We start from the raw sequence: 27,823 nt of genomic DNA, 5'->3' as shown, positions 1-27,823 counted from the left end.
GCCCCAGTGATTGGTTATGTTTTCCACTGTGACCGTGCACTGCACCTCAGATGTAGCCGAGATCGTTGTGTAACCTCGTGTGTTACGTCGAACCTGTAGGGATGGGGGTTTTTTTGTTTTTTTTTTAGGTAGGAGACATTGGGTGTTTTCATTTTTTTTTTTTTGTGTATAAATTATTTTTATCTTTTTTTTTTATTTATTTATTTTTTTTACTTAAAGGGTTAGCAATGGGGGGGGTCTAATGGATGTGCCTATTCCGTGGCAGCTGCGGGCTGCTATTTTTAGGCTCGGGATAACCATGGGCCTCCCCAGCCTGAGAATACCAGTTGTCTGCTTTATCTTAACTGGATATCAAAATGTTGGGAGGGATGGGACCGCACACCGTTTTTTAAAATAATTTACATTAATAATTTAAAACTTAAAAAAAAAAAAAGCTGCATGGGCTGCCTCATATTTTGATACACAGCCTCGAGCTGCCTGCTTTATATGCACTGGGTATCTAAATACAGAGGACCCTATGCCATTTTTTTTCCAATTATTTATTTCTACACTCCACAACCAATCACAGACACCAGTAGTCTGACTGCAACCAATCACAGGCCCTGTCAGAGGGTGGGCGGGGGAATGAGCGGACCCGGAAACAGTGTGACAATCGGGCAGAGACTTGGTAAGTACAACTGTCCTGCTCTATTCCCCATTTTGCTTCCATTTGCAACCACCTAGCCCTTACTAACAGTTTGAGTCCCCATAGAGTTATATGGGGTTCAGCGTCTGGGCTCATGTTCAGATTCAAGTCCGATCCCAAACCAGACCTTTTTTTTTTTTTTTTTTAATGTCCACCCAAACATTTCCAGGTTCGCCCATCTCTACAAAGGACATTTGCCTGTTACATACATTTTGTGTATATGTGTGTTTTACATATAGTATATTTGCGTTTAACATGCAAAGTGTTAAATACATGCCTGCTCCTAATCCTCTTCTCATGTACTCCCTGTGTTTGCGTGGGTTTCCTCCATGTATTTTGGTTTCCTCCCACACTCCAAAGACATACTAATGGGGAATTTTGATTGGGTCAGTGATGATGATGATGATGTATTTTAAAGCACTGTGGAATTAACTGTAGCATTTACAACCACAAAATTTTGCACAGACACCTCATGTATCTCGGGGAACGTCAAACTGTTTTAAGGGGAAAATTTAACCCCGCGCTTTAGTTATACCTGCTTACATTAAAGTTAATGGAGCTGGGAGCTACAGGTCATTAATAGGAGCTGTGATTGGTTGCTATAGACAACGAAGGACATTCTTAGTATAAGAAGCTTATGTGTCAGTGTACCGCCCTGTGCTCGGCAGCCGAGCCGCTCGGATCCGGACCTTCAGGAGGTGGCTCGAGGGTCTCCGGACCCGGGGGTCCTGCAGTCACGTCAATCAAAAAAGGGTTTGCGGTTTGGGGACGTATGTGTACGGCCAGAGCCGTGTTTAAGTTCGTGACGCAACCCATGGGATGTGGTGAAGGTCGACACCACCGCTGCAGTTACGGGGCGTCCGGGGGAGATGTTTGGCAGCAAGTTGTTAACCCCTCCATGGTCAGGGATGGTGGCCCCGGGACCCGTTGGGGGTTGTTTGGCGGTGCAGGGAGATGGCCGGCCAGAGGGCACTGATGTACTCACGATTAGTAAACACATGAGTCCCTGGTAAACCAAGATGATGGTGGTCGGTTCCCGCAGCCAGCTGCAGTCTGGTCCCCCACCTGGTTGGTGGTCTCTGCCTTTCTCCTGCACCTGTTTGTGATGGTGGACTACCTGCGCTTGCAACTTCAGGAGTCCGCTCCCGGCTTTTGGTTGCCTGAGGAGCCCTTTGCCCACAGACGCTGGCCCGTGGGATCTCTCTGCCGTGGCGGTGGCTTTCTATCCCCCTCGTTGGGCTGTTTTCTTCAGCCGGGACTTTGGGTGGGACAGGACTTCTAGTCCTGGCCTCAATCAGTTAATTAGCTATCCTCCAGTAGCTTCTGGACCTAGCTTCAGGGTCTTGGTACCCCCTTTTGTGCTCCGGTTTCCGAGTCAGTTCCCCGGGTCGGTACCTGTGGGTCACTACCCTGTCCCGGTTCCACCGAGCCGTCTTCCCGGCTCCTGCAGACAGAGGCCTCAGTCTGCCTCCTAGCCAGAAGTACCAGGGCTCCTACCCTGGCACCGGTTCAGTTTGGGTCTTTCCTTTGCTGGAGCTGCACACAGCTCCAGCCCACACCTCTCCTCTTAACCTCTAGACTTGAACTTCTAGACTAGACTAAACTTTCCCACCCCAGGCTGTCTTGAGACTCCTTAGTGGGCATCTTCCAACCGCCTGGTTCCGCCCCCTGCTGTGTCCATCAAGCACTGAGGGGGGATGACTAGGGTTTTATATATTTGGCTGCTGTCACCTTGTTAGGGCCCCGCATTACACCGTTCCCTATCTGTGACTACCTGGCTGGCCAGGGCGTCACATCAGTTAATATGATTTCGGTGGAGAGGGAGAGAGGGGGAGAGTGTGAGAGAGACACTTGGTTACGGTCTGAGGCAATGCCGGGTACTACAGCTAGTAAAAAATAAATGCATAGAAATATTGCAGGTGGTATAACCCCTTTAAATCCCGACATTGCACCACCAAACAGTAAGATCCATATGAAATTGATAACACACTTTTCTTGATGTAGCTGGTATTTACTGAACATATTGTAGCAAAGCCAGGGTGTACGGGGTTAAATCCTAGCACTGTGGGACTTGATTACATGTACCTGGCTAGCTTTGACTGAGGTCCTGGGCATGTGTCACCTAAGTCTCTCAGGCTGATCAATGGAAGCTGAGCACAAAGGGGAATACATCTGGTTGTTTCTGGAAGCTACAGGAGCTCAGGCTGAAGGACACCAAGACTGGTAGGACCATACCCCTTGTTTAGAAAGGTTTGCTCCAGGAAAACAAACCGTTTGGGTGAGCCCTCACTGACATATATGTGCCTGCTAAATGAATTATTTGCTGTTACACGTTTGTGCCCAGAAGAGGCCATTTTGGTTGTTAAATCACTGGGAATTTAATGAATTAAACTGCACATGTTTGAACCAAACCATGTTGCCTGTGTGAACGCTTACCAGCGAGCATGAATCCATACCATGTGTAAAGCTACTCTTTACTTGAACATGATGAATTTAGGCACTGCATTTTAATATATACCGACTTGCACTGGTCTCATTACTTTGTCTGCTGTGAGAACAGTGAGATTTATAGGCGAGTGGCAATGAAGAGATGTATCATACATCAAACCTGTCTTTGGACTGTTATTTACATGCATGTTCTGTAATTTACTGTCTGACACCATCTTGCCTCATTTATGACCAGCATTTCACAAACCACATACTGTTAAAATTAATGTAAATCCAAACTAGACTGGGAGATCTACATTAAAACCGGTACTGTTCAAACATCTCAGATATTTGTGGTTATTTTATGTTCCTGGAAGTTGCGTTTTGATCACTTCTCATTGTTGGCATAGCAGAGTTTTAACTCCACTTCATGGGTTTATCAGGACAACTGACTGCAGGAAAAGGCTATAAGGCCCTGTGCGCACTTACCGGTTTTTCCCGCGGATTTCCTCATGTTTCGCTGCAGAAAATGTTCATAACATCTCTGCAGTGATTCACCAGCAAAACCTATGGGAAAAAAAATGCTGTGCGCACTATGCGGAATTTGACAGCTGCATGTTTTGCTGCGGGATTCCCGCAGCAAAAACGATTGCATGTCACTTCTTTTCCGCAGGTCCCTGCGGGATTTCACTCCATTGACTGCAATGTTATAGTGAAATCCCACAGGGAAGTGGTGATGTCATTACAGGAAGAGGAAGCTGAGCAGACACACATCACAGACACAGACATAGAACACAGACATAGAACACAGACACATCACTCACACACAGACATATAGAATACACATACAAATCAAACGGAAATATAGAAAAAAAAAACACGTGGGCTCCTCCGTATTTTTACCTTCCAGCCGAGGTAAGCACACAGCGGCGGCCCGGTATTCTCAGGCTGGGGAGGGCGGGGGGCAGGGTTAATGTCCCCCCTCCTCCTGCAGCCGAGAATATCAGCCGCAGCTGCCCCGGGACTGTCGCATCCATTATGCGACAGTCCCGGAGTGTCCCCGGCTCTTCCAGATGCCGTGATGCGGTGGCTATCCAGGTAATAACGAGTTAATGGCAGCGGATCGCCGCCATTAACTCCAGGCTTGATCATGGCAGCGTCTATGTGACAGCTGACATGATCAACCCGTAAGTAAAGTGAATAAAACACACCGAAAAATCCTTTATTTTAATTAAAACACAAAAAAGCCTCCTCTTTCACCCGTTTATTACCCCCCCCCCCCCGAAACACACAGCTCCGGCGTAATCCACAGGTCCGGCGTAAACCACGTCTTGCGCTGCTTGCATCCAGAAGCGAGTGACAGACACAGGCTGAATGCAGCCTAGCAGCGAGACAGCAGAGGTAACCACAGGGCATTTCCCACGGCCGGTAATGTGAACTCACATTACCGCTCGGGAGAAATGCAGCGTGTGCTCACAGGGACTCTAGCTATCCCTCTAGCTATCCCTCTAGCTATCCCTCTAGCTATCCCTCTAGCTATCCCTCTAGCTATCCCTCTAGCTATCCCTCTATCTATCTACTCTCTATCTCAGAAGGAAATTACCTTTTTTTTTTTCTTTTTCAATGTGCTTTATTGCATGGAATGCATTAAAGCACATGTACCAACCCGCACGCGGCAAAACCGTGGCAATACCGCGGCAAACCGCATGCAGTTTTCGGGGTTTTTACCGCGGGTGCGGTAGTCTTTCAGACCCTGCGTAATTTTCTTAAGAAAATTCCGTTTTCCAGTGCGCACAGGGCCTAAAAGACAAACAACATGCAAAAAAAAAAAAAAATAGAGTCTGAGTTTCCATTCTACTCTGTAAATTTCTGGTGATATTAGGTGAAATTGCTCCATTATACATGATTGGTGTTCCTGGACAGTGACGGTGAATGGCGTTTGTATATTGACCTCATGCATTCTTCTTTTCCAGGTTTCTTCACTGTACAGATGATTCTCCTGATCCAAGTGTGAATTATGAGGTAAGCGACACCTTTTATTCTCATCACTGAGGAAACTCTGCTAATTACACCTAAAGCTGTGCTCACATCTTGTTTTTTTACAGATCTGAGGTATTCGTTATTAGTATTTAATGACTTAGGCCTCATTCGCACCTTAGTTTTTCACGTACAATTACTTTCCATGTTGTTCACGGATGGGACTCATATCTGTGACAGTCTATGGCGCTGTTCACATGTCAGTGATTTTTCTTGTGGACCGAGTGGTCCATGCAAAATCGCGGAGACATGTCCGATATTTATCCAAGATCAAATTCTGCAATAAATGTTTATGGACCCATGAAAAAATTGCTTTCATATGACTACATGCTGATGCAAATCATTGCAGAAACTTGGACCGATTTTCTAGGATGAGATAAACACTGATGTCTGAATGATGCCTTGCATATCCAGTGTCTCCATGGGTCCTCATGCACCCAGGTTTTGCCAAATAAGTGTGCTTTCAACATACTCTAATATGTCACTTTATAAGGAAGCATGGTCTACTACTTGTAATTATACAAAGGGAGACAGTAAAAGTATACTGTTTGGTCTATGGGATTTGACAGCGGGAGACTGAGATGGCTTCTTCTACTGTATAGCTATCCTTTCCATTTCTACCTCAGTTCACATCCAGTTCTGAGCCTATCTCACTACACATAGAAAGGGAGACTTGGTAACCCTGTCCTATCCTTTTCCAGGTATTATGAACCAGCTACTGAAAACATTGATGCTACTTTGATGACCCCACCACTTTTTCTAGACTTCTTATTTAGAAAGGCCCCGATGCACAATAGACTAATGTCTGTCGACAAATTCATCTGACAGTCTAACGTGTATGGGGGTGCCAGCTGATTGATCATTGGAAGAGATGTTGATCATGCATTTCTGATTTTGGAGTGCTGATCACCAGGGCCAGCTCAAAGTGTTTGTGGACCCCGGGTGAAAGAGTCTCAGTGGGACCCATGCACATACACAAATATATACACAGATATGTACACACACGGACATACGTATATACTTTACATATTTGAAGACAATTTCACAAAAATGCATATAAACTGACATAAATATATGCACAGTCATAAACACATCATAAATGCACACCGACACATTAGAGATATTATTAATATAGGAAAGCTGGCAACAAGCCTTGCTCACTTCCCCCCAGCTTCTCTCCCGTCCAGCTCCTCCGCGGCATGTGGCTATGTAGGGCGCACTGCTTGTTGGTCTTCACTTTAACAAACATGAACGCACATAGTGCACACTGTGGCTGTTTCTACTAGCAGAGACATAGACAGGCCGGCACTGCGCCTTCATTTAACTTGTGTGCTGGCCAGGCCATGCCACTGCTAGTGCACTGTGCTCAGCCATGAATGTTAAAGTGACAGCCATCAAGCAGTGTGCCCTGCACAACCATAGTAACATGACTGTCCTGCACAGCTGCCGGGGGAGCAGTCCGTGGTTTGCCCACCCCTGCTGATGGCATGTCGATCACCCTGGTTGTCTAGGGTCCCAGCACTTGTCCAGGTGCACAGAGTGGTGACACCGGCCCTGCCAATCACATTGTTCTTACAGGGATAAACAAAACAAATTAGCCGGAGCATAAGTTGGTATACATGTAAATTATAAGTGCATGTTCACACTGGACATTACACAGACAACACCTATGATAAAAATAATATGGAAATATACCCTGCTGTAAATAAGTAAAAGCAATAGTGCATAAAATAAACATAGGGTAGTTGGTAAACACTATTATTGATCAAAAAAGAGTAAAGCCATCCCACTGCGACAAGGTGTACCCAAATCAGGATGATAACGAATACTCTCTAGTATTAAAACATTACCATGTGTCAGAACAGACCTCAATCTGCATAAGGGCAGAGAGTAACTGGGTCCCAACTATGGGACGGACCAGCACTGAACCTTTAATTTTGTTTGTGTGCTGGCCAGGCCGCTTCACTGCTAGAAGGCACCATGGTCGGACATGTCTATTAAAGTGACACCCATCAAGCAGCGCACCCTGCATAGTTGCTGGGAGAGCAGCCGGGGATGGGGTCTTTGCTCCCCTTCCCAGTCCAATCCTGCTGCCAGCGAGTGAAACCTGCATTTGTCTGGGGCCCTGGCACTTGTAGTGTGTGGTGACGCAGTCCCTGACGATCACATTGTTCTTTCACAGATAAGTTGCTGGCCAAGTTGTCAACCTGTGGCTTTCTTACAGAGAACAAAGAAGCGTGCAACCAAATAAGGGCTCCTGTGTTTGGGAAAATTAGCTAAGCTGGCTGTTGACCGAACAATCGTCCGTCCGACAGTGATCACTGCTACATGACGGATATATCTATTATAGGGCAATTCAGGAACTTTGCTTGCTCACAAGTAGATGCCGGCTGTAATATGTGGCTGGCATTTGCCTCTAACAGCTGAGAATGGTGTGCCCGCCAATTTCTGCTGGTAACCATTTAAATGACACTTAATCGCTGATAGCGGCATAGGACAATCTGGCCTCACACAGCCCCATTGACCGAAAAATAATGTTACTGGTTTTAGAAAATGCCAACTCAAACTAGTTGATTTGATTTTTTTTATTTTATTTTATTTTTTTTTATACAAATTTCTAGTGTTTTTGTTTTGTTTTGTTTTTTGTTTTTTTTTTTTTTTTTAAAGCACCTAAAATTGTAGATTTTATATTTATTATCGCCGTGATCGAACTGACTTTGACAGTAATAGAGGTCATTTTTACTATATGTATAATGATCGCCGAATAAAACAAAACCCAGAAAACCAATTTTGGAATTGCTTTTTTTTTCCCCCCCCTTAATTCCACATTACTTATGCCATTTTCCAGATACCGTATGGTTACATGGATGGTGTCATGTAGAAGTAGTCCCACAAAAGGCAAGCCCACATATGGCTGTTTGTTGGAAAACTAAAAATTACAGCTCTTGGAAAATGTTGAGGGAAAAATAAAAACGTCAATAATAATAATAAAAAAAAATCCTGTTACATTAAAATGTGTACCTTGGAAGCAAAATGGGCTACTTTTTTGGGCAAACCATTAAAGTCTTATAATGATGAATATATCCACTATCGTTGTACTATAGTAACGGCGCAGAAAATAAGTTTATCCATATTTTTACAGCATGCCCTTCTTGGACCATTTACTTCTCTCTTTAGCTAAATGAGTGGGGGAAATGTTGTTGCCTCAGGCCACATAAACTTGTCATACATTAATTACCTTCACCTCACATTAAGATTAATAGGAAATTAAATTGTTACATTGCCAGTCAGCCTGACCTCCAGGGTTTTAACATGATTGTGACAATGTATTATGTTCACGGTGATCTAATTGGATTTTAACTATTTTGATTGCAGAGAAAATATAACATGAAACATATCAGGATTGTAGGAAATTATTTTTTTAAATTAGTGTTTAATTTTCTGTTGCTGAAATACACTTTTTAATTCACACTTTTTTTTCTAATGTATTTGCTCTGTTAACTTTGCCAATATTTCACGGATAAACGAGGGAATTTTAGTAATTAGTTAAGATTGTAATTTGCATATTAGATTCCCCAGATGAGCATTGCGTGGCTTATAACCTCCTTATACTGACATGCCAGGCATGATACTTTCCACAAGGCGAAACGTTTCCCCTTAGGTTCCAGTCTTAAGCCTCTCACATAACCAGATCAGATCTCATACTTTGCAATACCCCAAAACACAGTGTCTGAAAATTGGGGTTCTGGTTTGGCTTCTATCCCAAGACTCATTGAAGGGTTGATATTGGCTTTTAGGATTTTTACATCCAATAGGTGTCACTAGAGTTCAAGTCCTCTTCCTCTCTGAAGAGGCAATTTGCAAAAGTAATTAGTTCAGTAATATTTAAGACTGAAATTGGTCTCTTGGAGTGATCTGATACAGCTTCACATGAAGATTTACGTATATATTTACTTCTCACTAAGAGGCAATCACTGCTAGTACACTAACTGGCCACTTCCATTTCTATGGCTTATTAGAATATCACACACTGTGAAATGTATGACAAATCCAGCATGAGTCTAAGTAACAATTATGTTGAGTGGATGGGATTTTTACAGATTTAGAAAGTTTAGCAACAATTTTCTTTTAGTTTACATTTCTTCATAGCAGTTTTACTATTCTACTTAAGATGATTTTATCCAATTTCTAGAATTTATATTTATATTATAATCTCTAAGGCTCTGTTTCACCATTGCCATTTCTCCACTTTAGTAATTTTCTCCTTTTTTTGTGGCTTTTGTATTCTCTATACATTTTGCACCACTTTCCATTTTGTTTGTTTTTTTACTTTTTTGCCTTTTTTATTTTTCCTCAACAACTTTTATTGATCGAGATATTTAGACAGATTCATAAAATGTGACTTTTACCAAATGTTTAATTTTTGGGGTTCATCTTATTCCAGTCCCTGCCTGGAGTAAAGTTTCTGGAGAAGTTTTCAATTTGCTGCATTTCTGCAGCTTTTTAAAGAATTTGCAACTTTTGGAACTAGAAATTGAACAAAAACCCTGTTAACCCATTCCTGACATATGACGTAAAGTTACATCATGTGTCGGGTCCCTGACTTTGATGCTGAGCCCACATCTTTTCCGATAGCTGATGGCTGTGTTTTTCAGTCATCATCTGCCTCTAACAGCCGTGGGTGGAGCATGCAGCGGCATTTGAGGTATAAAAAAGTTAAGGCTTTTGGAATAAGGGTAGGAAGAAAAATTAAAGAGCAAAAAAAAGCCCGGAATATCGCCCAGTGAGGTTTAAACGGTAAAAAAAGCATTTTTAATTTTGCACCATGGTAAATAATTTAGAATTTTAAGAAAAAAAATTAAAATCAGTGAATACCAGTCATGAACTGGTTCCTTTTTTTTTTAGTTGGTTAATCGTTTGGACAAGTTGACAAGTTAGAAATTCCTAGTAAAGACTGGGTTTAATTGAATTATAGTTAAGAGGTTTGTTGTCCAAGACAACCCCTTTAAAATTGCACCTACACTGAACAACAAAAATATAAATGCGCAGCACTTTTTTTTTTTTTGCTCCCCTTTTTCATGAGCTCAAAGATCGAAGACTTTTTCTATGTACACACAAGGCATTTTTCTCTCAAATATTGTTCACAAATTTGTACAAATCTGTCAGTGAGCACTTCTTTGCCGAGATAATCCATCCACGTCACAGATGTGGCATATAAAGAAACTGACTAGATAGCAGAGCTATTGCATAGGTATGCCTTAGGCTGGCCAAAACAAAAGGCCACTTTAAAATATGCCTTTTTACAGGATTGTAGGGCTCCCGGGGAAAAAAAGGGGGTCAGAAAAGCAGTCAGTACCTGTTGTGACCACCATTTGCCTGATGATGGAGTGCAAAACATCTCCTTTGCAAAGAGTTGATCAGGTTGTTGATTGTGGTTTGTGGAATGTTGGTCTACTCCTCTTTCATGGCTGTGCAAAGTTGCTGGATATTGGCATTTTTCCACTCAGTGGTATAGTTTGGCCTTGGACAGGAAATCCCCGGGGTATACTCTGGCCTGGGCCAAAATATACCCAGGGTTAATCTGAGAAGGGGTTCATTTTACCTGCGTTAACAGGATTCATCCGTGAAGAGAACACCTATCTAGCGTGCCAGATGCCATCGAATGTGAGCACTTGCCCACTCAAGTCGGTTATGACGACAAACTGAAGTCAGGTGGAGACCCCAGTGAGGAAGATGAGCAGCAGATGAGCTTCCCTGAGACTGTTTGACAATTAGTACAGAAATTTTCTGGTTATGCAAGCCGGTTGCTGCAGCAGCTGTCGGGGTGGCTGATCTCAGACTTTTTTGAGGTGAAAGTGCTGGATGTGGACGTCTTAAGGCCCCATCACACACAGAGCTAAATCTTTGGCAGATCTGTGGTTGCAGTGAAATCATGGACATATTGTTCCATTTGTACACAGCCACAAACCTGGCACTGATTGTCCACAATTTCACTGCAACCACAGATCTGCCGCAGATTTATCTCTGTGTGTGACAGGGCCTTTAGGCTGGTGTGGTTACACGTAGTCTGCGGTTGTAAGGCCAGTTGGACGTACTGCCATTTTTTAAATGTCTTTGGAGATGGCTTATGGTAAAGAAATGAACATTCAATTCATGGCAACAGCTCTGGTGGACATTCCTGCAGTCAGCATGCCAATTACACGCGCCCTCAAAACTTGTAACATCGGTCGTATTGTGCTGTGGGATAAAACTGCACATTTTAGTGGTGTGTGTTTTGTTTTGTTTTTTTTTTTATTGTAGCCAGCCTAAGGCACACCTGTGCAATAATCTTGCTCTCTAGACAGCATCTTGATATACCACATCTGTACGGTGGATGGATTATCTCAGCAAAAGAGAAGTGATCACTAACACAAATTTAGCCATTTTTTATTTTTCTTTTTTCTTGCTTGCCCTAATAAGTCCATTTTTAGGACACTAATCTGTTAGAGACAATCACTAATTTACACTAGCCAATCTGAAAAATGTCTACAAAATGCATGTCATGGACCCTGCATGTGCCTGCAAAATACAGACTGTCAATTTTGTTTCAGGAGGAGTAGAATTAAAAACTTAATGGTGTTGACATAGATTCATTAAAGGTAATCTGTCCCCAGGTTTTTGCTACCTCATCTGAAAGCAGCTGTCATGGTTGTGTCACGTTTGACAGACAACCCTGTGGTGTCTGGCTGCAGAAGGTCGCTGTGTTTGGCTGCATAAACTGCTCCTTCATTTTCCATCCTTTCCTCCTGTGGCGTGAATTGAGTTTTGTCTGCCTTCTCTATTAGGGTTTACTCTTCCATCTTTCAGAACCTGTGGAGATCTTTTCCTTTCAGCTGCTAATCATTCTCACTCTTTGTCTTTTATATACCTGCATTTCCCCTTGGTATGTTGCTGGTGATAGAGTTAAGTTTCTACACGATCCTGATTGCAGTCGGCTTGTAATCATCTGGAGAAAGGTTGTTGTATGTTGCTGTTCCTCTCCCTAAGTCATCTTGGAGATCCGTTTTTAGTTTTGTTTTTTTTTTCATTTGCTTTCCCCTGTTTGTTTCTCCTGTGTCATCTTTAGGACTTGGCGGGGTTGACTAGTGCTCATCCCGTCCATTCCCGTCCAGTTCAGGGCCAGGTATTCTGCTCAGAGCATAGTTGTGGAACCTATCTTGGGACTTCAGGGGACCAAGGGGCCAGATGAAGGTTTTATCTGGGTTCACCATCTCCCCATTCCGCAGTGACAGGGTTTCCCTCTTCCCTCCCCTCCTTTTTCACCATTCACTCGGTTTTTCCCCTTACCTAGTGTGACAGCAGCATAATGTAGAAACCGAGACCCTGATTCCAGTGATGTGTCACTTACTGAGCTGTCTGCTGTCATTTTGATAAAATCAATTTTTTTTCTGCTGCAGATCTAGCAGTTATACAGAGCTCATGAATATGCTGGACTACCTGGCAGCAGGACAAGTAGTTTTGTAATGATAATCTACTGTTGATTAATCGGGGATTTTATCAAAATTACACTAAGCAGCCCGGTAAGTGACACCTTGCTGCAATCTGAGTCTCTGCCTCTGTTATGCTGCTATCAGATTATGTGGCAAAAACTTGGTGACAGATTCCCTTTAATAACCTAGTTTTAAGATAGGTCATCAGTATGAGATTGGTGGAGGTTTGACCTCCAGCACCCCCACTGATCAGCTGTTATCTGCACAGACAGCATCTTGATATGAATACTATACAGAGCCAGAGCAGCACAACTCCATACACTATGTAGTGGCCATTTTTAGGTACTGCAGCTCAAAACTGCATATGTGAAATAACCTTTACTGTTAGATTCCTAACCTTATTAAATCTGATTGCTAGAGATCCCTAGAGTGGGAAATTTTGTGATCAATTTATCCTCAGTAGATCCTCAAGGGTTTTCTTTATGAGAACTCCCTTTTAGGCCCCCTTCACACTTCCGTGAAACACGTGCGTGTTTGTTCCGTTTCCGTATATACCGGAGACACGGACAAACATGCACCAATGTTAATCTATGATTGTGGTCACACGTGCGTTATTTCATTATGTCCGTGTGTGCGTGTCCGTGATCAGTATGTGTTTGCACGGATGCATGTCCGTTATTTGCACGGAGCACGCACACGTGGACACAATGAAAGTCTATGGGTATGTGCACACACGTTAGTAAACACGTATGCATCTACCTATAGTCCGTGTCCGTTTGGTGTTTTTATTTCTAGTGATGTCGGCCATTCTTTCTATTTCTGTGTATGTCGGTCAATCTCCCTGAGTCCGTCGGTCGGTCTCTCTCTCTGTCTGTCTGTCCCTCTCTCACAGTCTGTCGGTCAGTTTCCCCCCTCTCTCATACTTACCGTTCCCCGATCACCGGCGCGGCGCTGCACGGCATTCACACTGCTGCGGCGGCTTTTACTATTTTGAAAAAGCCGGCCGCTCATTAAACAATCTCGTATTCCCTGCTTTCCCCGCCCACCGGCGCCTATGATTGGTTGCAGTGAGACACGCCCCCACGCTGAGTGACAGCTGTCTCACTGCACCCAATCACAGCAGACGGTGGGCGTGTCTATACTGTGCAGTAAAATAAATAATTTAAAAAAACGGCGTGCGGTCCCCCCCCAATTTCAATACCAGCCAGATGAAGCCATACGGCTGAAGGCTGGTATTCTCAGGATGGTGAGCGCCACGTTATGGGGAGCCCCCCACCCTAACAATATCAGTCAGCAGCCGCCCAGAATTGCCGCATACATTAGATGCGACAGTTCTGGGACAGTACCCGGCTCTTCCCGATTTGCCCTGGTGCTTTGGCAAATCGGGGTAATAAGGAGTTAATGGCAGCCCATAGCTGCCACTAAATCCTAGATTAATCATGTCAGGCGTCTCCCCGAGATTCCTTTCATGATTAATCTGTAAATTACAGTAAATAAACACACACACCAGAAAAAAATCCTTTATTAGAAATAAAAAACACAAACCTATACCCTGGTTCAACAATTTATTCAGCCCGAAAAACCCCTCCATGTCCGGCGTAATCCAGGATGCTCCAGCGTCGCATCCAGCTCTGCTGCATGGAGGTGACAGGAGCTGCAGAATACACCGCCGCTCCTGTCACCTCCACACAGCAACTGAAGACAGACGCGTGATCAGCTGAGCTGTCACTGAGGTTACCCGCTGTCACTGGATCCAGTGTTGACAGCGGGTAACCTCAGTGACAGCTCAGCTGATCGCGCGGCAATCTTCATTTGCCGCGTGGAGCTGACGGGAGCGGCGGTGTGTGCTGCAGCTCCTGTCACCTCCATGCAGCAGAGCTGGAAGCGACGCTGGACCATCCTGGATTACGCCGGACATGGAGGGCTTTTTCGGGCTGATTAAATTGTTGAACCAGGGTATATGTTTGTGTTTTTTATTTCTAATAAAGGATTTTTTTCTGGTGTGTGTGTTTATTTACTGTAATTTACAGATTAATTATGAAAGGAATCTCGAGAGACGCCTGACATGATTAATCTAGGATTTAGTGGCAGCTATGGGCTGCCATTAACTTCTTATTACCCCGATTTGCCAAAGCACCAGGGCAAATCGGGAAGAGCCGGGTACAGTCCCAGAACTGTCGCATCTAATGTATGCGGCAATTCTGGGCGGCAGTTGGCTGATATTGTTAGGGTGGGGGGCTCCCCATAACGTGGGGCTCCCCATCCTGAGAATACCAGCCTTCAGCCGTATGGCTTTATCTGGCTGGCATTAAAATTGGGGGGGACCGCACGCCGGTTTTTTTAATTATTTATTTTACTGCACAGTATAGACACGCCCACCGTCTGCTGTGATTGGGTGCAGTGAGACAGCTGTCACTCAGCGTGGGGGCGTGTCTCACTGCAACCAATCATAGGCGCCGGTGGGCGGGGAAAGCAGGGAATACGAGATTGTTTAATGAGCGGCCGGCTTTTTCAAAATAGTAAAAGCCGCCGCAGCAGTGTGAATGCCGTGCAGCGCCGCGCCGGGGATCGGTAAGTATGAGAGAGGGGGGGAAACTTCAGTCACTCGGGGGATTAGCGGTCACCGGTGAATCCTTCACAGGTGACCGCTAATCAGTACTCGACACAGACAGAGCCGCGGTATGAGGATGAAGTCGTGTGAAGTTCACCCGAGTTCATTCTCATCGCGCAACTCTGTCGGCTGTCAGCCGACATTTATAAACGACATTGTGCATCACACACACGGACATTCCACACGGACATTCCACGTACACATACACGTTAATTCCACACGCACACACGGACGTTCTACACACAAACACGGCTAGTATACGCAATTCACACAGATGCCACTCGGACCATAAAAACGGACACAAAAACGGGATACGGACCCGAAAAACGGCCCGTAACACACGTGTGTGTTTTTCACGGAAGTGTGAAGGGGGCCTTAAAGGTGTTGTTCGTTTTGGACAATACATTTTTATTAAACTTTTTTAATAGTTTAACCACATAGTTTAAAACTCTTTGGACACCCAATAATCTATGTGGTATCTAACAGTAGGCATTCAATACTTTTGCAGCAACACGACAGTAAAAATGTGCATAGCTCCTTAATATTAATGTACTGGTTTGCATTACATGCAGAATAAAAACTCGGGTAAGCCAATTTGGGCCATTTTTCTTCATGGGCTAAAGCTAGGGTCACACGTAGTGACGCAGGAGCGATCACGACTGACGGACCTACCTTATCAGGATCGCTGCTGCGTCGTTACATGGTCGCTGGTGAGCTGTCAAACAGGCAGATCTCCCCAGCGACCAGTGACCAGCCCCCAGCCAGCAGCGACGCGTGGAAGCGATGCTGCGCTTGGTAACTAAGGTAAATATCGGGTAACCAAGCAAAATGCTTCGCTGGTTACCCGATATTTCCCTTGTTATCAGCGCACACCGCTTAGCGCTGGCTCCCTGCACTCCTAGCCAGAGTACACATCGGAGTAATAAGCAAACCTTTGCTTATTTACCCAATGTGTACTCTGGCTACACGTGCAGGGAGCAGGGAGGCGGCACTGGCAGCCTGAGAGCGGCGGATGCTAGTAACCAAGGTAAATATCGGGTAACCAGTGAAAACACTTCGCTTGGTTACCCGATGTTTACCTTGGTGACAGCTTACCGCAGGCTGCAAGACGCCGGCTCCCTGCTAGCTTTAGTTCGTCGCTCTCTCGTTGTCACACACAGCGATGTGTGCTTCACAGCGGGAGAGCAACGTCCAAAAAATGAAGCAGGACATTCAGCAACGACCAGCGACCTCACAGCAGGGGCCAGGTCGTTGCTGGATGTCACACTCAGCGACGGGACGTCGCTGCTACGTCACAGAAAATGGTGACTTAGCGACGTCGTCGCTGTGTGTGACACCACCTTAAGCCATCTTGGCTGCTTCTATAGTATGGACACTCTTAATTAAGAAGAAAAGAGTATTTTTACTGGAGTTTTCTAATTTTTTTTTTATTTTTTTTTTTTAGCTTGTTCTCAGAAAGTGGTGTGAACTCATTCCAGGGGCAGAGTTCCGATGCTTTGTTAAGGAAAACAAGCTCATAGGTAAGTAAACCCATATGTAAGATGTTTCAACATACTGTATGTGTCTTGGTGAGCAAAAAAGACAAATTATAAAATCTTAACATTTGTTGCTTTAGAATGTCATCTAGGATAAAACCATCTCCTTATGACCCATTAAAGCAGGAGTCTCAAACACGCGGGCCACATGCGGCCGCTTAGGCTGCTTTTTGTGACCCGTGAACTCTGTAACAATCGCGACCGGTCCAGGGGCCACAGCCGTCAGCGCTTTATTTCAGATGACCGTTTTGCCGGCGCTGAACAGAGTCTAGCGCTCTCTACACAACTCCATGGCAGCCACAGGATGGGGATATTACTTCAGGATGGGGACCAGGATGGACACATTACCACAGGATGGGCACATTACTACAGTATAGGCACAAGGATGTACACATTACCACAGGATACAGGATGGGCACAAGGATGTACACATTACCACAAGATGGGCACATTACTACAGGATGGGGACCAGGATGGGTATATTACTTCGGGATAGGGACAAGGATGGGCATATTACTACAAGATGGGAACATTACTACAAGAAGGGGACAAGGATGGGCACATTAGTATAAGATGGGGCCCATTACTAAAGGAAGAGGACGAAGATGGGGACCATTACTACAGGATGAGGACCAGGATGGTGGCATTACTACAGAATGTGAACAAGGATAGTCACATTACTACAAGATGGGGACAAGGATGGGGCACATTACTACAGGATGAGGACCAGGATGGTGGCATTACTACAGAATGTGAACAAGGATAGTCACATTACTACAAGATGGGGACAAGGATGGGGCACATTACTACAGGATGGGGACAGGGATGGACACAATACTACAGGATGTGGACAAGGATGGGCACATTACAATAGGATGAGGACCTGCATTGGGCACATTACTAGAGGATGAGGACCTGCATTGGGCATATTACTAAAGAATGGGGAACAAGATGGTGCACATTGCTACAAGAATGGTAACAGGATGGGGGACATTACTAAAAGATGAGGACCAGTATGGGAACATTACTACAAGATGTTGGACAAAATTACTATATGGTGCTACTTGTAAAACTCTATTGCTTACAAAAAGAGATAACATTTAAAAAAAAAAATCAAAATAATGCATGATTTTTTTTTTTTTACCAGCAAAATGTATATTTAAACAAAAAAAGTGCACGTTTGTTATAATAAAGAAAAAATGTTCAAAATCAGTGATCCAAAGGTATATAAGAAAAAAAAAAATATGATACCAGTAAACATGTCACTTTGTCCTTAAAAGAATGCGGCCTCCCAAATTATTTTTTTTCTATGTGCGGCCCTTGTACCTAGCCAAGCTTAGGACCCCTGCATTAAGGCAAGTAAATATGAGCGGATATTCTCTTGATCAACCAGAGGAGAGGACGATGGTAATTGCGTTGCGAAGTGCATGATATATGATCAGATTCTGAAGCGTCCGCCAAATTACAGAACGTCATTACTGAACTCTACTTGTATATTAGATTATCGCATTATACATAATTTCTTAATATGCTTTGAGTCTCTAACTTTACATTTCCGTTAATAGGGGTGAACACTTCAGGGAAATAACATTTGCCCATGCCTGCTGTCTCAGCACCATTAGCAGAATATAATCCCTATTTTAAGACTCAATTAACAAGATTTTTACTTTTTTAGACTGATTTCGGTGCATGTCCAAACAGAAACAAAACGAGGATTTTTATTAGCTACCTAGAGAACATTGTTACTTCACTTGTAATATGTACTGGAGAAACATTAGTGATTTTCTAATCATTCAGTTACATAATGTAAACCTTTACTTTTCAATCTTATGTTGGATAACCCCTATAACATGAACTTGACAGCTGATACATGCAGCCTTACCCACGGGCAGCATCTATCAGGCACTGATTGTAATTCACCGAAAAGGACATAAATTCAAAGAAAAAAAAACTCACCAGAAAAAAACCACTAGCCAACACAGGTCAAAATGGCAAATGCACTCGCAGGATGCAGCGGGCCCCCTTTGATAAAGGTAGGGGTAATATAGGTGCAGAATGCCGATTGAAAAAGCCACTCTCAACCTACCAAATCATGGAGGTGGTGGCTGCTGGTATTAAACATGCACATTGATGAGGTTTTACATAGGGCACCAGTCACACAGGTACGTGCAATAAACAATTTCCTTTTGGGGTGTCTGTCCTATGTGTCAATTCACTTATGTAGTGCTGGGCAGCCACTGATCTAATAGTATGTGCGTCATTAATAGGCTGTGTGCCAGACACTGTGCATTGCATATATCTGTGTGACTGGTGCCCTATGTAAAACCTCATCAGTTTGCAAGTTTAATACCAGCAGCCACCCCCTCAATGAGTTGGTTGGTTGAGAGTGGTTGTCTCATCGGTATTCTGCACCTGTGTTAATCACACCTTTTATCATAGGGGGCCAGCTGCATCCTGCAAGTGCATCTGCCATTTTGATGTGTTGGTTGGTGGCTTTTATCTGGTGAATTTTGTTTTGTTTTTTTGTAGGGGGGGGGGGGGTTCCCAGGCACTGGTTGTACAGTTTCAGCCAGGTATGTTTTGAGTATGAGATGTTGCAGTGTGTCTTAGAAAAACATGCATACTTTAATAACCAGCCCAGGATAAAGCCGCACGGGAGACTGGTAGGTCCTCAGTGGCTTTCCCACTGCCCACTGACAAAAGTTGACAGGTGTCTCCTTACTTGCATGTAGAGTGAAAGACCTGTCAATCCAGGGCAGCAGGCGGAGACAAGCCGCTGGGGACCCACCTGTCTGACTAGTTTGCCACATGGCTTGGCCCCAGCTAGCTATTTAAGTACCTTATTTTTCGTTTTATAAGATGCACCCCAAATTTAGAGGTAAAAAAAAAAAGGGTAAACAAAAATAAATTATAGGGTCCGTTTTATAATCTGGTGGTGTCTTACCAGAGGGGAGCGGCAGCGGGCGTCACAGGAGCGGTGCTGGAGTACAATGATGCTGCGGTCGTTACAAAGCAGGCGCTGCTCTGTGCTGATGCTCGCTGTGGGCAGTGAGGCACTGGCCATTTTAAAGATATCGGCGGTGCGGGCTTCAAATAAATGGCGTCCGGAGTCGGCGCGTGCGCAGTTGAGAGCTTGTGAGCCAAGAGCTCTATCTGCGCACGCACCGACTGTCGGTGCCCTTATTTGAAGCCCTAACGGCTGACATCTTCAGAATGGCCCATGCCTCGCTGCCCACCGCAGAGAGCAGTGCTGGCCACCGCAGAAAGCAGTGCCCGCAGCACAGCGCATAGCATTGCCCCTGCCTCCTGTGACCCCTTTCCACCACCCCCCAGTAAGCTACATTCGTATTTTAAGAGGCACCCCACATTTTACTCCCAATTTTTGGGAGGAAAAGCGTGTCTTATAATCCAAAAAATACGATATGTTTTGTTTTTTCTAAAATGCCATATTGTTTTGAATCAAACACACAGTGGCTCATCGGTTAGCACTGGTTTCCTGGGTTCAAATCCCCCCCCAAGGACAACATCTGCCAGGAGTTTGTGTGTTCTCTCCGTGTTTGCGTGGATTTCCTCCACACTACATCATACTGATTGGGACTTTAGATTGTGAGCCCCACTGGCGACAATGATGATGATGTCTGTAAAATGCTATGGAATTAATGGTCCTGTATAAGTGAATAAATAGTATTATTATTATATATAGGATACCAGCAATTGTAATAACATTAAATGAATATAGTGTTACAATTCCTCCTCCAAATTGGGATATAGTCGCAGCATAGTATAGGATTAAATTAATATATAACTTTTATTCTAGTAGTTAAAAGGATAAACGTGCAAAAAATTGGTGCAATTAACACAAAGTGAAAGAAAAAAGAACCTTATTGTCCAATAGGACTAATGCAATATCTGTATATCAAGCACCTGTTTTATTAAAATATGTGCCACTAGATTATCAGAATTTATCTTAACCGCAACATCAACATTAATCAACCATTCAGGTTGTAATGATTGCAGAGAGACCAAGATCTAAATATTAGATATAATTACAATTTGTACTAATCCGCTGATTTACTGAGGGCTATAGCAGTGCCTAAAGATTACACATATTGATACAATATAGCACAACAAACTGATGGTTCATATAGAATCTCCAAAAAGCTTGGTTAGAAACATCCATTTAAGTCACATTTAATGCTATTCAGATGCTTAATTATTACCAAGGTATTTCATGATGGTTGCCACAGCCAACATAAATGTATTTTCTCATAGAGCTCTCATATCCTACCTAGCCTTGGAGAAATATTATTGTACAATCACAATGGTGATTTACTAATCAATAGTTGCACCTGATCACAGTGGTGATACAGAGCGGATTAGTTTTAGCCATAAATAAAGATCTCACAGCAATCATGCCGTTAAATAATCACAGTGGTGATATACAAGAGAAAAGGATTGATCTCACCCATAAATCCAGGTCTCATGTTGAAAGGATCATAAATGTGGAGGAATCTGGTGTCTGTCCATAACCAGGCGTAGAGCTCTTACCCTGTAGTGGACTAAACTGGACCCTAATACCGCATTAGCTCCTGCCTTTACAAGGACAGTCCCAAAGAGACTCTTATCTACCAAATTGCCCTAATAAATTCTCCAAAAGCCTCCCGACGCGTTTCCTCCGCCAGGATTCATCAGGGAAGATGCTTTATCGGGTATAGGGCTTGAGACAGAGACCCACTCTTTATGATATAGATTCTGAGACTATTATATATAGTTGAAATTGTACACCCAGTGCCGAATACATGCTTCATCTGTGTTGTAATTCTAATACTGGCCAATCACCCCTCTATTAACTGGTAGGTTGAGAGTGGTTGTTTCATCAGTATTTTGCACCTGTTACCCCCTTTATTAAGGAGGACTGTTTCCTTCTGTTTGTGCATTTGTTTCTGTGACCTTGGCTGGTAAATACCAATTCCTTTTTGCTATGTTTCTCATTTAATTAGAAGTACAATGAGCCAAAAAATACCTCTTCACTGGAATTAAATGTACATCTAAATTAAGATTAGCTCTAAAATGCAGCAATATTTTATAAATATAAATAACTAAAGAAAAAACAAAAAAGCTAGCACTAAATGTGCACTACAGCACTAAAAAATTCCAACTGTACTTATTATAAATCTGAGATTTTTGGCAAAAAATTGCAATTTCTTGAGCCACCCCGCCACTTCACGGCAAATCTCTGTTGGGGCAGATGTATTCCACCTGTCTAGATTTTGGCGGTTGGTGACTGTTCACATTCAGTCATCAGGCCCTGTCCACAGGCTATTTACTTCATGCAGCATTTGCTTGGACCTGTCCCGCCCACAGCCATGATTCAGTCATGGGTACGGGATTGAAATAGACCAGGTGAGTGCTGCTAAGAGCAGTTCTACTATTCATATGTGAGGCCGTATGGCACATTTTATAAAAATATTTTCGTGTAGGACTGCCCCAAATGAGATTTGCCGTGACGTGGCGGGGTAGCTCAAGAAATTGCAATTTTTTGCCAAAAATCTCAAAAAATTTTTTTATAATAAGTACAGTTTGGAATTTTTAGTGCTGAAGTGCACATTTAGTGCTGGCTTTTTTGTTTTTTCTTCAATATTTTATAACTGTAAAATAAATTTAAAGGGAATATTTCAGTGGAATTTAATCACCTTCACCCAAACTATTTGTGTGCTTGTAGCATTTACAAAAACAAGTTTAGTATTACCTTTACATGGTCATGCCATTCGTTCATTACTTAGAAATCATGTTTTGAATTTATCTGTAAATGAGGCTGTAGAGCTAAAGCCTCTGTCACTCCAGCTCTATGTGTACTCCTCCCTGACTCTCAGCTTCTATGATATGTGACTTAAGGCAAAGGAGGCGTCAGTGAGGCAGGTGAATGAGGCACTGTGCGGGAAATAGAGCTGCAATGACATAGGCATCTACAAAACGTTCTTCAGACTCATTTCAATATCAATTTTAAATGCTGATTTCTCAGTAACTGAGGTGTGAACTGGCCATGTAAAGGTATTGCTGGACTTTTCTTTGAAGTAGCTACATGCATATTTAAACAGTTTGAAATGGGAAATCCTGCTGATAGATTTCCTTCAATATTGTTCTAAATTTATTCAATCTTTATTATTAGTTTGTTTTCAATCCAAAAAACCCTAGGTTTTTTTTTTTATTAACGTCTTTTCATTTTTTTACAATTTGCATCACAGTAATTTATAAAGGAAAGACGTATCAATCAGGTCATAAATAGGTCATATATTGAAGGCTTCATTGCCAATACTGTATTCTTAAACATACCAGTGTGAAATGTTTTTCCACTAGCACATTTGACATGTATCTATAAAAATTCCTTGGCGTAGATGCAAAAAATCTGATGATTCTGTTCTATGATTAATATTTTCGTCATATTGAAGAAGCTGACAAGGACCTGTAACTTATCTCAGCGTTTTCAGATGGATTCACACAATCTTGCTTGCTATATGATGACTCATGTACTGCATGGATCATTTCCATAATCCCGCTTTGATTACCCAAAACATATGGTATTAAATAAAGATTTTAGTCATGGTGTTACACTTCAGAATATAGTTGCTTATTAATTTTTTTTTCCTCTTGTTTCACATTAAAGAAGTTTTCACAGATTTAGAAGTTGTCCCCTATTTACGGTTAGGGGATAACTTCCTGATTGCTGGGGGTCTGACCACTGGGACCCCCAATGATCCTGAGAAAGCAGTGGTCGATCATGCACTCATCTACTCTATTCATTCTTAATGGAAATGACAAAGACCAGACCATCGCAGCTCTCTGCTATCTCTGATGAATGAATCAATGGAGTGTCAGTGCACCTGATTGACCACTGCTCCATTTACACTGGGGTCTTCAAAGCCCCAGTTCATAGGATCGGTGGGGGTCCCAGCAGTCTGAACCCTGCCATCAGGAAGTTACCGTATTTTTCGGACTATAAGACGCACCGGACCATAAGACGCACCCTGGTTTTAGAGGAGGAAAATAGGAAAATAAAACTTTAAGCAAAAAAATTTGGTCATGACACACTGTTATGGGGCGAGGATCTGCTGCTGACACTGTTATCGGGTAATGTCCCCAAATTCTCTACTAAGGTACCCCATCCTGGTAATAATCCTCCTGCCTTGTATATGATCCTGCTATAAACCCCCATCCTGTTCATATACCCCCATCCTGTTCATATACCCTCCATCCTGCTCATATACCCCCATCCATCCTGCTCATATTCCCCCATCCATCCTGCTCATATACTCCCATCCTGTTCATATACCCCCATCCTGTTCATATATCCCCATCCATCCTGCTCATATACTCCCATCCATCCTGCTCATATACTCCCAACCTGTTCATATACCCCCATCCTGTTCATATACCCCCATCCTGTTCATATACCCCCATCCATCCTGCTCATATACTCCCATCCTGTTCATATACCCCCCATCCATCCTGCTCATATACTCCCATCCTGCTATATGCCCCCATCGTGCTCATATACCATCCTGGTATATGGCCTGTATCCTATAGCACAGAGAAAAAAAATAAATGTTTATACTCACCTGTTCCTCACTCCCTGCAGCACCGATCATCTTCCTCTCTGCGCCACTGACCTGTGTGTGTGGAGCCGTCCCCCTGCAGCACGCGATGTCTTCCTGTCTATGCCGATCAGTCTGCACAGACAGGAAGACATCACGTGCTGCAGGGGGACGGCTCAACACACGGGGACGGGTGAGGACACTGATTCACTGTACCCTGCGCTGATGATGACGATGCGCGGGGGGGCAGTGAATACAGCCGCACTGATCGCTCCAGGCTGTAATTGCCAGGGGTGATCATGCGGACCGGCTCTTTACTATGCACGCGTCCCCGCTCGTCCTCCCGCCCACCTGTCGGCGTCGGCTTCTGCGCTGAGAAATGGGCAGTAGGATGGCCGTGCATATGTAATGAGCGGGCCCACGTGGTCACAGCAGGCTGCTACAGCCTGCTCGTGCCCCCGATGACCCGCTCCACCGCAGCACCCTCATTCCCGGCCGTAGCCCTATAGTCAGACCATAAGACGCACCCCCAACTTTCCCCAACAATTGGGGGGAAAAAAGTGCGTCTTATGGTCCGAAAAATACGGTATCTCATAGATAGTTGGATAACTTCATAATTTGAGACAACCCCTACCTACAGTACATGCTGTGATCCTATTGTGGTGTTTGGACTTTTTGCCATTTCATTAAAATCTGACCATAACTTAAATACACCCAGAACTTGCTTATTCGGTATATAAAGGCCTCACTATACTCAGTTCAGAGTTAATTACATCCCCCTATGTCGCACTCACAGAGGTCCAGGTATGGGAGGTTTTGGGCATTTTGTGGTCTGCCAGTGACATAGTGGTAATGTGCTCAGCGGTGATTTTCTTGTGCTTTGTTAGTCTAGCAGTTTGTGCATGTTAATGTAGGATGCATTATGCTTCTAGTGATTGTATTGATTTATATATTCTGGCATAAATCTTTAGTCTGATATACTTATTATAGGGATATCTCAGCGGGATTACACACAGTATTATGAACACATCTGTAAGCAAAAAGAGGACATCCGCAGATCAATACAGGATTTTTTCAAAGAAAACATCCAGTACAAGTTCCTTGACGAGGACTGTAAGTAGAAGATTTCTACCTTTTAAATTATTGAAAGAATTTGCTGCACCAGTTTAAGGGATTGTCTAGTGTCACCAACGCCTTTTCTCACGATTTTTACCATAGCGATGTGCACATGGTACACTCTGCAGGTGAAAGGAAGAATGTTAATACCTATTAATGACCGGGCGATGTTTAGTTTTTGCACCTTTTGTTTTTTTTGCCCTTATGCCAAGATGATATGAGTGAGTCCTTCTCTCATATCACACAATCAATATAGCGAGAGATGAGTGAGCAATCCAAAGCATATTTATTCCATGCAATCCATAATGTCAATCAAATAATCCACCACACAGAGGGTAAAATATTCCAGTAATGGCATAAATGTCCCGGGGATAAGTCACAGTCCTCCAGCAGTCCTTTTCCAGGGAAATGGAGGTTTCTCACAGTCTCTCTGGGGTGTCCCCTTCAGCCCAGAGGATCAATCTTAGTCCTTCTCTCTTCAAGTTCTCAAACAGACTGCCTTATCCCCCCAGGTAAGCAAAGTTGGGTGGATTCCAGGCACCCTCCCCCACACCTAGGGACAGAAGCGCTTCAAGGAGTTGTAACCCTGCAGACAATACAATGTACACACAAGCAATAAAAATAATGGACAGTGAACCACACCTAAACATTAACCGACACAAAATGGTACATAACCCACAATATCACAACCTCTCCCTCCTTCTTAATAAGTGAGTATGCCATGAGGTCTACACAGGCCTCTGGCTATCTCACTTAAGTCCATGTTGCTCAGCTGTAGATAGTCTATGGTTCTTCTTGCCAGGACAGTCCATCAGCATTCTGGTGTTGACTTGAATGCTTGTATTGGATGGAGAAGCTGTAGGGTTGGAAGGACGAAGCTTCCCTTTGTGTCCTCCTTCACTCAAACTGTGTTTCCTGCACCCACAAATTTGGATTGTAGATCTCCCACATCATTTCCAAGGAGAATATCTGCAGGAGACCGCTCATCACTCCAACCACACATTGCTTGACCCCAAAGTCCAGATTTACAGTCGCCTTTGGGATATTTCTCCTTTTGTCTTCCAGCCAATTCAATAACAATCCCTGGTCAATGATGTATCACCTCTGGCCGAACCACTCGCGGATCAGCTATTGTGAGAAATGCCCCGGAGTCACAAAATCCAATAACTCTGTGTCCATCCAGCACGACCTCCTGTAAGTGCTTACTTTGATGGTAAGAGGAACTCGGGGCGGTGGCTCGCACCCCATAAACCCCTAGTGGTCGGCCACGAGTGTCTGAGTCATTAGGCAAGTCAACTTGAAGGGGTGAGAACTCTTGGGGTGAGAACCCATTGTGTTTGGTTGTAGAGAATGAACAGGTCGATTTTGGTGCAAGGTCCTCAATCGACTAGCAGGGCAAATGCTTTGCAAATGCCCAGGCTGCCCATATCGATAACATCTGCGCTGTGTCGTACTCCTTCCAATGTGCATTCTGGAGAAGGCAGTAGGAGAACCTGGTGACAAAGGCCGGAGGCCATACACTCAAACAGGGGCATCTATGGTGCAGGGGTCAGTGGTACACTCCGGTGGAGGTGGTGGTAACTCTTCCTCAGGCAGGATATAGGGCACAAAATGTACCGGACGAGATGGAGGTGCATGGGGGTCCCTCCGAGTCCTTGCGGGACAACTGGATTGCAGGTGCCCAGGCTGCCTGCACCCATAACATCTCCTCTGTGTCATTCCCACAGGGCGTGGTCAGAACTGTTGGGGCTCTGAATTGTGAGACGTGGATGTTATCGGCTTGCAGCTGGGTGGAGGGGGTAGATATAACTGGAGAGGGCCGAGGCGCAGGAGGATCAGACTGTCGCTTATTGTCCATAAGCCTCCTCCATTGCGGTCGGATAGTAAGGACCTCATCAGCCAGGTCTGCAGCTCTATCCAAGGTGCACGGCGTGCGCTCTCTGACCCATTCCTGTATTTCTGAGGAACACGTAAAGAAATTGTTCTATAAGAAATACTTGTATAACGTCTGACACAGTGAAGGCGTTTTCCGCTTCCAGCCATCTCCGACATGCCTGGGACATCTTATGGGCATACATCCTAAACGATCCCCAATCCCCCCCGTGGTGCATGGGAGGTCTCGGAACTGTGCCCTATGTCAGTCTGGGGTAATGGCATGGTAATCCAGGATAGTCCGCTTTACAATATTGTAATCCCGGTTCTGCTGTGAGTCAGTGGTGCGATAAGCCTCTGCCAGGCTTCCGTTCAGGAGTTCCACTAACAAACGCATTCAGCCAGAGTGGAGATCCTCCATCACCGCACACTGCTGCTCAAATTCCTTGAATAACCCTTCCACATCTCCGGAAGCCTCA

At 44.0% G+C, this 27,823-nt stretch overlaps 1 protein-coding gene across 1 annotated transcript in view; it reads left to right on the top strand.

Annotated features, from left to right (window-relative positions):
• Positions 1 to 27,823, top strand: part of CDC123 (cell division cycle 123) — a 90,749-nt gene that overhangs the window by 44,753 nt on the left and 18,173 nt on the right. The window contains exons 7-9 of the mRNA XM_075345271.1: positions 5,086 to 5,134; positions 16,674 to 16,749; positions 25,347 to 25,469. Coding sequence (XP_075201386.1) covers positions 5,086 to 5,134; positions 16,674 to 16,749; positions 25,347 to 25,469 — 248 coding nt within the window. The remainder of the gene's footprint in view (positions 1 to 5,085; positions 5,135 to 16,673; positions 16,750 to 25,346; positions 25,470 to 27,823) is intronic.

The sequence above is a fragment of the Anomaloglossus baeobatrachus genome, chromosome 4, assembly GCF_048569485.1.
Source record: "Anomaloglossus baeobatrachus isolate aAnoBae1 chromosome 4, aAnoBae1.hap1, whole genome shotgun sequence".
In the NCBI taxonomy this organism is placed as follows: Eukaryota; Metazoa; Chordata; class Amphibia; order Anura; family Aromobatidae; genus Anomaloglossus; species Anomaloglossus baeobatrachus.
Note: the sequence above shows the minus strand (reverse complement) of the source record. Positions and strands in the feature narration are given on the sequence as shown.